The sequence below is a fragment of the Triticum aestivum genome, chromosome 4B (genome assembly GCF_018294505.1).
Source record: "Triticum aestivum cultivar Chinese Spring chromosome 4B, IWGSC CS RefSeq v2.1, whole genome shotgun sequence".
NCBI lineage: Eukaryota > Viridiplantae > Streptophyta > Magnoliopsida > Poales > Poaceae > Triticum > Triticum aestivum.
In genome coordinates this window covers 375,430,249-375,445,302 of record NC_057804.1, presented here as the reverse complement: position 1 = coordinate 375,445,302, position 15,054 = coordinate 375,430,249, and the positions used below count along the sequence as shown (strand labels likewise).

At 46.0% G+C, this 15,054-nt stretch overlaps 2 protein-coding genes across 4 annotated transcripts; one reads left to right on the top strand and one right to left on the bottom strand.

Moving 5' to 3' along the window:
• Positions 1–5,322: 5,322 nt before the first annotated feature.
• Positions 5,323–8,809, top strand: LOC123092229 (bromodomain-containing protein 7). The gene is made up of 9 exons (XM_044513932.1): positions 5,323–5,634; positions 6,388–6,576; positions 6,668–6,710; positions 6,793–6,859; positions 7,733–7,775; positions 7,887–7,985; positions 8,097–8,165; positions 8,261–8,522; positions 8,598–8,809. Exons 1-9 carry the CDS (start codon positions 5,365–5,367, stop codon positions 8,750–8,752), a joined length of 1,197 nt encoding a protein of 398 aa, XP_044369867.1. The 5' UTR covers positions 5,323–5,364; the 3' UTR covers positions 8,753–8,809.
• Positions 8,810–9,590: 781 nt separating this feature from the next.
• LOC123092230 (hydroxyacylglutathione hydrolase cytoplasmic) lies at positions 9,591–14,747 on the bottom strand. Of its 3 annotated transcripts, none has more exons than XM_044513934.1 (8): positions 14,543–14,747; positions 14,336–14,458; positions 11,666–11,827; positions 11,262–11,340; positions 11,079–11,192; positions 10,347–10,523; positions 9,950–10,051; positions 9,591–9,874 (listed from the first exon to the last, which is right to left on the bottom strand). In XM_044513934.1, exons 1-7 carry the CDS (start codon positions 14,587–14,589, stop codon positions 9,977–9,979), a joined length of 777 nt encoding a protein of 258 aa, XP_044369869.1. In that variant the 5' UTR covers positions 14,590–14,747; the 3' UTR covers positions 9,591–9,874; positions 9,950–9,976. The 3 variants fall into 3 exon arrangements, with proteins under 3 accessions (XP_044369869.1, XP_044369870.1, XP_044369868.1); XM_044513935.1 differs by having other exon boundaries at positions 9,591–9,879; positions 9,954–10,051; XM_044513933.1 differs by having other exon boundaries at positions 9,954–10,051.
• Positions 14,748–15,054: the final 307 nt, after the last annotated feature.

Sequence of the window (15,054 nt, the reverse complement as noted above, 5' to 3'; positions counted from 1 at the left end):
CTTTCCATTATGGACGTGTAAGCCTTGCGTATGCCATTTGCCCATTCTTGTTTAGTCAGACTTCATTGCAGTTATGGTAGATACCTAGCTGGACGGCATTGGAGCTTCTAAGGCTGATCATAGTGGGGAGTATCATATACTAGTATCATGTATATGATAATAGTGTATGATACTACATCCATAGTGCATAATATCATAGATGGTCTCCCTTATTGTCATGCATGACACATAGTAGCATCACATTTATTATGTTATGGTATCTACCTATGTTACGATAATCATCTCACTTTTCTTTAATTGCCTGTCATATAAGCATGTTTGCGAGCCTCAAGTGCATGATACTACTTATGTTACCCCACTATGGCTAGCCTAATGCAAAACACACTAGACACGTAGTGTGTTATTGAGTTCTTATTTGTTGCGTAGAAACTTATTCCTTTTGCATTCTAAGGTTGTGGATGAGTATACGCTGTTATATTTTAGCCAATCAAGTTAATGACAGCTAAATTCGTTGATGTGGACAACGATTTGCCCCCATGCTAAATTGGAAGGATGCTTGGTAGCGGTATTAGTTTTTTTTGCCCCTTGTTGCTTTGCACTTTGATAATTTGCCACTACTTACATTATACTTCCTCCGTCCCATAATATAAGACGCTTTTTAACACTAGTGTAGTGTCAAAAAACGTCTTACATTATGGGACGGAGGGAGTACATATTTGATAATTTGCCACTCTTTACTTTGCACTTTGATCTTTTGCCCCCTGTTAGATGGGACCCATGCGAAATCCCTAAATTACTCTTTGCACCCGATTGACCATGCACGAGATGAACTCAATCCCCATCTCCCGTTCTCCTCTTTGTTCCCACAACTTTAGGACATGGGAGGCGGCGAGGCCTTTGTCGTCAGCGGCTACCTCCCGGCGATGGCTAACACAAGGTAGGCGACAAGGGCAGTGGAGAGTGGAGAGCAACAACGACGACCATCATCAAGGTGCAGCAGCAAGGGCGGTGGAGAGTAGCAAGGCTGAGGGCAACAAGGTGCAAATGTGGTGAACTGGGGCTCTTCTCCGCACCGCTCGAGGAACTCCACCAGTAGGTACTCCCCCACCATCATTGCCATCAGCAGTCGTTGCTCACCCACCATGCTCCTAGGTCGAAGCAAGTTGGGCAGGAGAGCGCAAGCTCATGACGACTTCATGGCGGGCTTGTGGGCTCGGGTCGCACCATCCGGAAGAAGAAAATGGGCTCCACAACCCTGACCAAGGCGCGACTGAGCTGCTCAACCTAGGTGACGTAGCCCGTGACAATGCATGTGTGCCTGCTGGAGAAGATGTCGTCATCGAGCCGACATCCACCTAAAAAGCAGAGGAGACAACAATGGCGATCTTGCCTTCTTCTTTGGCATAGAAGCAGGCGTCACCGCTGCTCATCCAAGCCACCTTTCTTCTGCTCGGCGGCTCGATCGAGGGCATCACGGATTTTGCACGCCGCACTTCGGCTTGAGCTTTGAGACGAGTGGTGTGCGCCTCCTCCTTTGCACAGGCGGTGTGATGGGCACCACACAACTCTGAGTAAATCTGCATGGAGTGAGGAGCGGCGAACGCCTCCTCCTTTGCTTGGGCAGCCACACGAGTGTCACCCATCTCCTCTTCCTTGGCAGCGGCGACCGTGTAGCACTGTGTAGACTGCCAGTGGAGGTACGACCACTTGATCTTGCGCGGTGGAAATGGGGAGGACATGGCGAGGGTAGGAGTGCGGCGTTGGCGCGGATGGGTGAGGACAAGGAAATGGGTGGGCTAGGATTTGGGGGTCGCCGACCGGCCAGGCATCAATGCAGGTAGGCGGAGCGTTGAGCGGGGCAGGTTTTTTTTTTTGAAACGGGGCAGGGTTTTGGATGGTACTGAGGTGTTGAAGTCCGACGTGGTGGACGGAATATCCTATTTGCCGCTTGTTGCGTCAAACTGCCGGCACTTCGCACAGGCGAGCGACCGAGCAGCGACGCAACAGGCCGGCCCGTTTTAACCGTTCCAGAACTCCCGGTTTTGGGAACCTTCTAGAAGGTTCCTGAACCGGTTTTTTATTTTCCTTTCTTTTTCTATTTCTGTTTCTTTTTCTTTTCTTTTTTTCTTTTTTCTTTTTCAAGTTTATGTTTTTTCTCTCAAAAAAAGTTCGCGCTTTTACAAAAATGTTCAAAATTTGAAAATGTTCGTGTTTTTAAATTTTGTTCATAAATTCAAAAACTGTATGCATTTATCAAAAATGTTCCAACAAATTATAAATGTTCAAAGTTTCTGTTCGAGTTTATTTTTTCTTACTTCAACTTTTTCACATAAATGTTCCAACAAATTAAAAATGTTCAAATTTTAAAATTTGTTTGTGATTTCAAATTTTGGTCATAAATTCAGTAAATGTTCCATTTTCTAAAATATTGTTCTAGTTTCAGAAAATGTTCCTATTTAAAAAAAATCGTAAGTTCCAAAAATGTGCATCTTTTCATTTTTTTTCAGGAGTTTTGAAATTGTTGAGTTTCAAATTTTTGTTTACAATTTCAAAAAATGTTCGGTGGTTCAAAACATGTTCCTCTTTTAAATAAATTGTTCGGAGATTTCAAAAAAATATGCACATTTTCGTTTTTGAGGTTCAAAATTGTTCAGTTTCAAATTTTCTTCACAAATTTTAAAAAATGTTCAGCGGTACAAAACATGTTCCCGCTTTAGAAAATTGTTCACAAATTAAAAAAATGTTTGGGAATTTCATAAAAATGTTCCTGTTTCCAAATTTTGTTCAAAAATTAAAAAATGTGCTGGAAATGTAAAAATTTATTCCCATTTTTTATCGCAAGAACAGTTTTTAAATGTGTTGAACATTTTTTTAAGACAATAACAATTTTGAATGTCATGAATTTCTTTTGAATCAACGAACAAATTTTCAGTTTCAATGAACAACTTTTTCGATGCCTCAATTTTTTAATCCATGATCAATGTTTTAATTTGAAGAACAACTTTTGAATGCATGGAACAAATTTTTTAATTCCTTAATCCAAGAACAATTTTTTAATTGAACAATTTTTGAATCCAAGAACAAATTTCAAGTTCAAAGAACAAATTTGGAATCACTAGAACATTTTTCAGTCCAAGAACACTTTTTTGAATATCTGGAACATTTTCTGATTTCATGAACAAAATTTTAATTCCAAGAACATTTTCCATGCCTTAAATATATCTTGAATCAAAGAACAAATTTCAAGTTCAAAGAACAATTTTGGGATCACTAGAACATTTTTCAGTCCAAGAACACTTTTTTGAATGTCTGGACCATTTTTTGACTCCATGAACACATTTTTAATTCCAAGAATATGTTTAATGCGTTGAACATATCTTGAATCCAAGAACAATTTTTGAATGTCTTGAAGTTTTTTGAATCCAATTTAAAAGATTTGTTTTGAATTTGTGAACAATTTTTGAATGTCTTGAACATTTTTTCAATCCAAGAACAATTTCTTCAATGGTTTGAACATTTTCGAGTCTGTGAAAAACTTTGCCAAGAACATTTTTTTAATGGTTTGAACATTTTTGAATTCAAGAACATTCTTTGAATGTCATGAACATTTTTAAATCTGAGAACAATTTGTCAATTTAAATAACAACTTTTGAATTGATGAACTATTTTGACTGCCTTGAACATGTTTTTAATCCAAGAACCAACTTTGTGTTTCTTGTAGCAATGAAACAGAGGCAAGAACCAGATTTATGTTTCTGTGCCTATTTTATGTTTCCGTTCCTGTCTTGTGGCTGTATTTTTCAGAAGAAAAAACTTAACATTTTCGCTAGTGAGTGTCAAAGCAGTCAAAGAAATGGGATACTAGGTGTGTGTTGAATCAAAAACACGAGAAGCTACTAGTCCAACCAGGAAACGGAAACAGAAGCAGCTTTTTTAGGGGGAAAACAGAAACAGAAGCAGCTTTTTTTGTAGGAAACAGAAGCAGCTACTAGTCGAACAGAACGAAAAGAAATGAAAACACAAACTCGAGCGAAGAAATCGGCCCAGAGGGCCCGCCACTGGGACGCTCTGTGCGAAGAACCCACCAGTGGGATGCTCTCTATGCGAAGCGACGCCTGTTTGACGCAAAGTGCGTCATATAGGCGCTCCCGTGGTGGACGTCTCGACTTCCCTAGAGCTCTCATGATTTGGGGACGGACGCCCAAATCAATCAGGCCCAATTTGGATGGTCACTTTGGAGGCCTAAAAATATCTAGACCGCCCCGTCCGAACACACATATAGTGGAGGTTTGGGCATCTGCGTTGGAGATGCCCTTAAAGGAAGGTTATGAAAATAAAACAACATTAGAAAGGTTATGGCAAAAAAGAAAAATATTAGGCTATCTCCACCATGGATCCAAAGATGGACACCCTTATGTTTCAATGGACCCGCACGGACGTGTCCGTGGACATCTGGTCAGATGCTATTTGTTAATATTTTTTTGATAAAAGTAATTGTTCACATACAGTTAGCATAGAAATATAAATCTAATCTCTTATCACGTTGGCCGGAGCCTGTGAAGACACCTCGTCTTACATATTTGACCGGGCGACTTCAATAACTATGGTCGGAGCGTTGACTGGTGAGGTGGCAGCGATCTTGGCTTCTTTGGCATAGAAGCGGGCACTGCTGCTGCTCATCCTGATCGAGGGCATCACGGCTTTCGCACGCCTTGACTTTGACTCGAGCATGTGACCGGTGGCGAGCGCCTCCTCCTCTTTTGCACAAGGGGCGCGCGACTCCTGAGTAAATCCGCATGGAGTGAGGAGCGGCGAGCGCCTCCTTTTTTCTTAGGCAGCCACACGAGCGTTGGACGCCTCCCCCCTCTCTCTGCGGCGGCAGCGGGGAAATGGGTGGACTAGGGTTTGGGGGGGGGGGGTCGTCGGCCTGTTGGGCATCAATGCATGTAGGTGGAGCAGTGTGCCATGCAGGGTTTTGGATGGTACCGGGTGTCAAGTCTGAAGTGGCGGACGTCTGGACTCCCTCCCGGATTTGGGGTCCTTGGCCCGTCGGGCGTCAATGCATGTAGGCGGAGCAGTGTGCCGTGCAGGGTTTTGGATGGTACTGGGGTGTCAAGTCTGAAGTGACGGACGTATGGACTCCCTCCGGATTTGGGATTGGGGGATTTCAACGCCCGGTCGATCAGGCCCAATTTGAACGGCTGTGTTAGTGGCCTAAAAATGTCCGGACCATAGGAGATTTGGGCTTCGGCGTTGGAGATGCCTTTAGAGCATCTCCAACAGGCATGCTATCTTAGCCACGCGCTGAAAAAAACGCTCCAGCAGCCGCGCAATAATCGCGTGCGCAGAGGAAAACGGCACCGCATGCGGTGTATTTGCTGCGTCCGATCCCGCGCGCAGCTTCACCAACAGCCAGATCTGAGACCTCTAGGCGCTGGCGGCGCCGCCCGCACCTTCCTCATTCGCTCCGGTAACCCGTTGGCGCTTCCCCCGCCTATCCCCGCGCGCCACCGCTGCTTCCTCCACCTTCTCTCCCCGCCGCCACCCCTTGAGCACACCGTTCCTCCGACGAACAGCGCCCGACAGCCGTTTGCAGCTCGGCGCCCACAAGGTGTTTGGCAAAACGCTTGCAAGGTATGTATTGCTTCAACTTTATATTTTGTGGATGAATTTGGTGAACTATTTGTTGTGCTGGAAGATAAACTATTTGTTTGAGTTGTAATAAATTGAACTATTTATTGTTGATTTATTTTTTGTGTGTTTGATCTTCTTGATTCTATTTTGAGTGCGAAATGTTGTTTGTGCTGGGCGCGCACTGTGTAAATTTAGCGCGCCTGCTGGAGCTATAGCATCACGCCATATTTTGCCGCGCCTGCTAGAGCAAGCGCCCTGCTGCAAGCAAAAAAGCTATTTCGACACTATAAAAATAATTTAGCGCGTTGCGCGGTTGCGCGCTTGTTGGAGATGCTCTTAGCAGATTCTTTCGCGTTCTACACAGTGTACAAGGATTAATTTCAGATTGCAGAAGGCAAGTGTTCACATATGGGAAGCAGCTACTAATGGTAAGTTGGCAACACGCGGGCACAAGCTTTTACAGCCAAGCTGTAACTGGCTCAGCCATTCTAAGACGATTTCAGAGGCAAACTCCAGATTGTTTCTGCTTCAATGCAATTGCTGCTATGTGCACAATCTGTCAAACAGGATTGGCAACCCTTTAAAGTGCCCACGTAAAATAAAAATTTGCATGTCAGGAACAGCATTCAAAGATTTACAGGGCCATACAATCTGGAAAAGTAACCACCGTAGCATGGTACATTAAGTTATAGCGCATCTCAGGCTCACATCACCTATTCCTCTTGTTGTTTGTTGGATACAACGACCATGAAGGAAGAAGAAACCAAGAAGAAGAAGAAGATGTCTGGAAAAGGGAAGAGGCGAAGCGCCAGGTTGCTCAAGCTCGAGGAGCAGAAGAATGATGACAAGGACGGTGGCTGCATCCTAGATCCCTGGCACATCATCCGGAATAGCTTCTCCTGCGCCGCGCAAGGGAAGAGAAAAAGGAATGACGAAATCCAGGTAAAAATTTCCATCAAAGCTATGAATTTGTTTTCTCTCTCCCGGTTGATTTGTTCATTCATCTACATCTTTCTTTCTTCACAAGTTACAGGGAGAAGCTTCGTGTGGCCAAGAGATCGATGCGGCATATACTGGTACGTGATCACCGCCTCGTTTTCTCATGGCATATGCTGCTGCCTGTGTGTGCATGCGTGAATCCAGTTAATTTTGTTTCAGATAACATGTCAGGCAAGGGCGCGACGTCGGAGCAGATCATCGACTACATTCTCAACATGCTGGAGCTGTAAGCTTGGGACTATGTGTATATCTTTTCTTTTCCGGTTTTGCTACAGCACAAGCGAGGTTGCGTTGATGAGAGAGTGGCCGTAGATGGGGGAGGAAAGGGCCGCGGCAAGAGAGCTAGAAGATGAGGATGTGATAAGGAAAGTTGGGGTTAGGTGAAGAAAACGAATTATAACCATTGAATGGAAAGCATGCGGCTAAAGGAGGTTACTAGGATTTTAAGAAAAAAAATGCAATTGTGCTACGGCAAGACCCCTTTCGGTTTGAATAGAGCTCGTGTGACTGGAATTTTCTAAAATTCAAATCACCTTGTTTCTTCCTCCTCCCCTCTAGTGGCATGAGGTGGAGCTCACAACCGGCGGTAAGGAGATGGCCGTAAAGAGAGGCCTGGGGCTGGGGGCATTGGCGCGGGAGAAGAGCTGCCACCACCTGGACATAGAGAGATGTTTGTGTGCGTGTGCGGAGAGGAGGGGGGGAGGGGTCATGTAGAGAGCAAGGTGAGGAGGGGAAGGGGGCTGCGTGACTAGCTATGGGATGGGTGGGGTCAAAGAGCGGGTTGAGGAGCAAATGATGCGGCAACAAAAGTGATCGGATATTGGGAGAAGAGGGTGATAGTGGCAACCGGAGAGCTGAATGACGAGGAGGGCAGGAAATATAGGAAGTTAAGGGTTTAGGGGGATAAGGCGAAACATAGCCATTGGATGGAACTCATGTGAAGAGCAAAAAAGAGAAATTGTGGAAATCATGTGGCTTGGCTAAAGAAAGGGACTCAAGCATCTCTTTCTTGTTGGTCGGGCTGTGGTGTTGTGTATCGGGAGCACAAGCGCGAACCTGGAAGGTCTTCTTTACATGCGTTTTCTTTGTCCCGTTGCAGGAGAGACAGACTCGAGTTGTTTGCGATGCCGGATGACATCCAGGTAAACCATGCAGGCTCTGAAATTTCCCCTCGCGATTTATAGATGGAAACAACGTTGACACATTTCTTGTTTCATCTTGACATGGTGGTGCTGGTGCTGGTGCTGGTGCAGGTGGGTGATTGCGCGGAACGGGTAGAGAGGCCTGGCGATTTTGCGACGTTAAGGCAGAAGAACACAGATGGCACGTACAAGACACTAGAGCAATTCGAGGTCAGCCCGTCTCATTCATTGTTTCTCCTGTTTCTTTTCTTTCTTTCTTTCTTTATAGATGGATAGATGGATAGAAAAATGAGCATTTGGTTCCATGATCTTCATGTGCAGAAGGATGTGTACATTGTGTTCCAGAAGGCAATGTCCATAAACAGCCAGGACACCATACCTTACAAAGAGGTTAATCGGTCGTTCATTCCTCAATTAACCAACCATACTACTATACAGTACGTTGCATGCATGCCAGAATGAATGAATGTTTGTTTTTGGTGCAGGCCGTGGCGTTGCTGGATCAAGCCAGGCAGGTTTTCCAGTCTCTGAAGAAGAACCGGATGTACTCCGAGTCGGACCTGCTGGCGTGGCGTCACAAGCAACTCGACGCCGGGCCCAGCAACGCAGCGAGAGATCAACAAGGCGGCGATGCTGCCGTTACACCTGCACAGCAGCGGCCCAGCATCACGCCGCTGAGGAAGAAGGCCGGCGAGAAGAAACACCAGATCAAAAGCACGCCATCGCCCGTAAAGAGAGCAAGAAAAGGTAATGTGTCTGGTCGAGGAGACGACATCCAAAGAGAACGTTTGGTGAATGCTGACGTGATGGCGCTGGCCACAGGATTCGCAGCAGCGACAAGGGAACCTGGTGGTGCCAGGGAGCTGAACAGGAAGCTCAGTTACAACGATGGCGCTGGTCGGGCAACGCCGGTGACGCTGCCGCCGCCTGCCTTCCGAGATGGGCAAGCTACCGTCGTTTATGTATGTAAAATATAAAAGCCCCAGATGCTCTCAACTACTACTCGATCCTACTGTATATGAGTAACAATCATGGGTGCGTGGGAACTGAAGCAAGTTTTGGTGCAGCAACATCCGCAGGTGCAGGGGGGGCACACGTACCAGGACAGCCTCCGGCGCTTCGTGCGGCACGCAGGGCTCAAAGCAAGGCTGGCCACCGAGTTCAAGATCCTCGACTGTGACACTCGGGGCAGGCACAACCCCTCGCCGGCCTCCTACTGGAACGGTTTCACCCCCAACGCTGCCACCTACTACCCCTCAGGTGCCGCCACCACCTCGCCCCGCACGACGTCACCGTCGTCCGGTGCCGAGCGGCCGTTTCCGGATTGCAAGCTGGAGACGGACGACCTGCTCAGCCTCGTCATGCTCATGGGCACGCCCGCCTTCTTGGAGAGAGCCAAGCACATGTTTGGTTACACGGGCGCTGAGGACATCTCCAAGGTGACCAGAGCGGCCGACGACGATGCAAAGGTCACCGTCTCAGAAGCGCCGCAGACAAGTGATGCAGGCGATCCAGCGGCCACTTTCGGACCGTTCGCTCCGCCCAAGTTGCCCCTTAGCCGGCTGGGCTTCAGCCAGTTCGCCGGCTCTTCGGCCCAGCCGTTCATGGTGAAGTCGAATTCTCCTTGGGAGAAGAGACGAGAATGAAGGACGAACCCAGCTCCAGCAAGTTCACTCCGTCCATTTCACGTCTTCACGTCGTGTCCTCGACTCCCATTATATTGCTCAACGTCAGCGGGGAAATGATAGTATTATTTTAGAATAATAATTACAACTAGCATCTCTTTTCTATCTAACCTTAGTCAGACACCTGAGGTTGCTCATCATCAAATGTATGCAAGTTCCAACCATCACAGACTTCAGATATACACAAGACATTCTGCCACAGGACAACATATTTTTTTTTGTTTTGCCAAGAAATAACATGCCAGTAGTAATTAACATGCCACAACAGTTGTTTTCTGATTGATACCGAAGCATATTAGCAGACTGGACTCCTTTCTCTTATATTTTTCTTAAAGGAAACACTGGCATATTACCTTCTTAACACGTATGTAGCTCGTTACCACTCTCAAAGCATCGCACGGCTGTAAACGCCACCTACACCGTAACAATTACTGCATCAGCCAACTTTAAGAGGCCTCGCAAACTTAAAACAAGAAGCAGCAGCAGGACCTACAGTATGAGTGGCAGCTGCGTTTATCAACCTTTCCAGGTATCCTTGATGTTCCTGACCGTCCTCAGCGCTTCAACTGCCGACTTGGCACCAAATTTTGCCTGCAGAATCAAGGATACAGTCACCAAACGTGTGTCGTTTGTGTTACAAGAAACTGTCTGAGATGGCGCAAGAGTGCAATGCAACAAAAAAACCAAAGAGACCAGATGAGCAAAAACTGGTGAGGAAGAAAAGAAACGACTGAAACTGTACAGCTAATAAAATTGAAATTAAGAGACTCCTGATGTGGTAGTTCTTATTTGTGAGGTGACAAGTTACTATCTAAAACTGGCACTACGAATTACAGAAGATGGTATCATCTAGAAGCACAGTAACTAGCGGGTGTGCTTTACGGACCTGTATTTCAGGCAGATCAACACGCATGAAGGTGTTTATCTCAAACTCATCTCCTATAGTTGAGGGAACCGTCGGTTGATTTGCTTCACGCTGCTTTTGAGCCCATTCCAGTTTCTGCTTCATTTTTCCGTTCTCTGGCTCGACTGTCAGCATGAATTGTAGGCTCTTTACAGTGTACTGTGAGACACGATGAAATAATAAGAGCAGAGTATACATCACTTATCTGTTCAAGCATATCATATTAGCAACACATAACACAATTATTGTTGGGCGCACACATGGAGTTAATGGCAAAGGTGTTTTCAGGATGTTTTTTAGAAAGAATAGTGTGACACTGTAACATGAACACTTTTTACATAACATAGGAAGCCAGATTGCAACAATTTGAGCCAGACAGAAAATGTATAAGATGTTATATTTTAGTTAAGGATCCGTATACTAACCTCATTCAGAATTCATGTTTTCACATGCACTCCAGAATCTAAAGCAAATGTCATCTTCTATAACTCAAGTTTAAAAGGAGGCCAAAACAATCAAGGGAATAGCATAGAGGATGTAGAGAGTGGCATGATAGCTAAACTACCACTTGTCGATGTTGAACACATGTAACAGAAACACACAGAACCGAACAACTAATTAAGGAATATATTTGCTACACTTTTGAGTATATAAGTTTCACTGAAGATTCATATTTGTCAAAAATGAAGGTCCAGAAAGAGCTAAGAAACTTGCCTCATGGCCACAGTAAACACGAGTTGACTTAGGCAGCGAGCCCAGTGTAACACAAAGGGACTGGTACATTTGCTCTGCCGTACCCTCGAAAAACCTCCCACAACCAGCAATGAACTGCGCTTCGAAAAATGGTCAGGTATTTAACATGGAGAAGAGCAATTATTGTGTGATGTGTATACTAACCAAGGTGTCTCCAGTAAATACTGCTGGGTCTTCCTCCTCTTTGCTAGTAACGTAGTAGCTAATATGACCTTTTGTATGACTGTTGGAAATATAAAAACGTAAGGACCACCAAATCAAGAAAATAACAAAGTTGATAATTCACAGAGCAAACATACAAAAGGTTCCAACACCATTCAAATCAGTAATACTAGTAAAATCCATGAAGTAGTTGTGCTATTATATGGTTTATTTATTCAAGTGGATGCACATCTGTGAATAATTCAGTGTCCTTATACACAAAAAGGTTTTATTTCTTATCTTTTAAAGCTTACGTGATACAGAAAATAGAAACCATACTAATCATATAAGAAAACTAATGAGGAGGTGAGAACTATGTTACATGGCAAGAAGGTAACAACTCATACCATGGCGTATGTAGGCACAGTATCTCAATTTCCTTCCCAATGGATAACTTAGTTCCGTTTTCCACCTGATCAGTGCAGCCTTTAACATTGTCCATGGATCCCCCATAGACCTTAATCCCTGGCACCAGCAGCCTCATCTTCTCATTGCCACCAGCATGATCCCTAGAACCATACATAATCATTACCAGCTCACTACATGATTGCAACTATACCTGACGATTATAGCACACATGAAGTAAATCATCATTACCAGCTCACTAGATAGTTTCAATAATACCTTTTAGCACATATTGAGTACTCTCTCCGTCCCATAATATAAGATGTTTTTGAAAGCTAACACAGCTTCCAAAAACGTCTTCATTGTGGGACGAAGGGGGTACTACTTATCTTCTACCTACTGCCAGATAGCTACCCTGAAAGCATCAAAATGTTTTCTTCATCAATCTTTATTTGTATTAGAAACGCCACATGTAGTACGAATGGAATACGCCAATTACTTAGACTGCATATTCAGTGGAGTGCCCACATAGCTCTTTCATCATTGTGTAATTTATTACTTCATTTCTCTTCAGCCATTTCTTATGTATGATCTACTTTGTATAGTTCTCTACATGACTGCTAATGAATCGTACAAATATATGTTGGTTTAGCACCTATGTTTTCAAGGCGCCCAGGCGCTTTAAGGCGCTGGGGGGGCGCCTCAACGCCTAGGCGCTCAAAGCGCGAGGCGAGGCGACGCCTTAGACACTTATTATTAGGCGGTAGGGGTACTAATATGGCGGAGGAGCTTGGCTGGAGAGGGGGAGGACCGGCGGAGATGGATCTTGGCCGGAGAGGGGAAGGGCCTGTGGAGGAGGAGCTTGGCCGGACAGGGGGGGGCCGGCGGAGGAGTAGCGGATCTGGGCCGGCGGCGTGAGAGGAGAGAGCTCCTCTCTCTTTTCCCCTCGATTTGGAGTCACGGGTGTGTTCCCCTCTCTCTCCTGCCTCTGTTTACCCCCTCTCTCCCGCCCAATTTCTCTTCCCTCCCGCCAATTCCTCTTTCTGGCGCGCGCCAGCTGCTGGTTCCCGCTCAACCTGCCCACGCATGTCCAGGGCGTCCAAAATCAACTAAAGCGGCGCCTTATCCGCCTAGGCGACGCCTTGGACGCCTCAACAGCAGAAGGCGGACGCCTTAGACAGAAAACTAAGGCGACGACGACGCCTTGACGTCCCCGAGCGCTCTGACGCCTAAGCGTCGCCTAGGCGACGCCTAGGCGACGCCTTGAAAACATAGTTTAGCACATACTAATATTCTGTTCACCTTAGGGATGAAAACGGAGTGGAAACTTTCCGGATTTTCCATGAAAAACGGTGATGGAGAAGAAATACGGAAACGGAATATTGTGGAATGGAAGCGGAAATGGAATTTCTTACGCGGAACGAAACGGCGTTTTCCGGCAGAAATTCCATTTCCATAAATACGGAACTTTCCGTTTCTTCATGGCTATTATGTGGCTCAGTCCAGCACTCAATAAAACACATGTTGTGGCCCAACATCCAGATCACTAATACCTAACGTAGTCTCCTTATACGTGTCACTATCCCCAGCAGACCAGCCTACACCCTCCTGCCCATCCTCGCTGCACTGTCCAGGTGCCTCCAGGTAGTGCGGCTGGTTAAGGAGATCATCGAAAGACGTTATAGTCATATAAACTGGAATAGCTTGTTAGTTTGCTTGTGTTTTTCGAAATCGTTCAAGGGGTCTTTTAGTTCCGGCAAACATACGGATTTGTATCAGCGTCCGCACTGTATTCATTACCGGTAGTATCTCTTTCCGTATTCGTTTCCACTTCCTTAAAAAAATATGAAAACAAATGCGGCAACACTCAGTTCTGTCTGTTTCCGTTTCCGCTCCCGGTTTTTTCTTTTTTGAATTTTCAGGGGGACGGGGGTGTCCCACCTAAACATTTCATTAAAAGAACAGGGGCAAGCCCCCTGGGGGCAGAATGTTTACATCATTTTGGGAGAGACAACAGGCAGAGAGATTTGGGGTTGACAGAGCACAAGGTAAGCTGCAAGGGCGATCAGCCACGAGTCGACGTCTCCCTGTCTACCTTCCACGCCACAGAGCAGCGTCCTCGCGGCAGCGCTTGAGGAGAAGCGAAAGAGATGGCCGCAGGCCGCAGAACACCACACCGTTCCGATGCTTCCACAAGTGTCAGCAACACAGCAACAGGAAGGTGTCAACCGACGCCTGACCCATGGCCGGAGGCAGGTGCAGCGACTTGACCGACGCGCGGAGGAGCAGGACGCCCAGCTTGGTCCAGAAGGAGACGGCGAAGGGACAAGGTGTTGGGCGGACTGAATTTCCGCTCCGTTTACATCCCTAATTCACCTTGTAGTTATCCTCAGAGCAATAAGAGCATCAAGCTATTAGCTTTATCTTTTCTTTTCCATTTCTCCATCTCTATCTTGGGAGTTTCATAAGAACATGTAGCATGATTGCACGAGTGCCGCTTTTGCAGTTATACTTGGTTTGTTCTGCAAGAGCTATAGAAGCAGGAAGCAGAGCACATCCCAATTCTACTAGAAAGTAGTTGCCCTCTTAACAACCCAAGGGAAGTAAGCCGATGAATTACTAGGCTGGGATGGGATGGGATGGGATGGGATGGGATGGGATGGATGGCGTACCAGTGGTGGTGGGTGGTGAGGACGCAGTCGATGTAGGCGCCGACCTCGCTGGCCGCCGCCAGCACCTTCTCCGGCTCCACCGGGTCGACGGCCGCCGCCGCCTTGGTGCTCTCGTCAACGATCCTTGAAAAAGAGAATAAACAGGATTTCAAACGGATCTCTGAGCAGAAGCTAAGCAACAAGGGAAGCGAGGTTCAAGATTCGCACAGGTAGGCATAGTTATCCTCCAAGCAAGCCACCGGAATGATCTTCATCTTTCGATTTCTGGAACGAAATCCTGACGGCCGGAAGGGAGGAGAGGGTCGTGGAAGGTTTAAGAATGGGGAACGACCGCTTTGGGGAACCGGGGATCCTCTGTACCCGTCAATTGGTGAACCGGGACTGCCATCGTTTTTTTCCCCCTCTGTCTCTCTCTTTCTTCTGAAAAATCTACGGAACCAATGCGATGCGTCTTAGCACGAGACGTGCACCCTCCGATTGGCCGGTGAACGACACGCGCCTATCGCCTGTTTATCTGTGTTTCCTGACATTTTTTTAATATATTAAATCACGAAGATATCAATTACGTTCAGCCTCTACAAAGCGTGTTTCACGGCATGCCCTAGAAAAATCTTTAAAACTACCTCTCTATCCCCTACTATAACATAACAGTAATAATAATATAAGATGCAATACCATCTAGTTGTAATAACATCTTAGCATATTATAGGACGGATGAG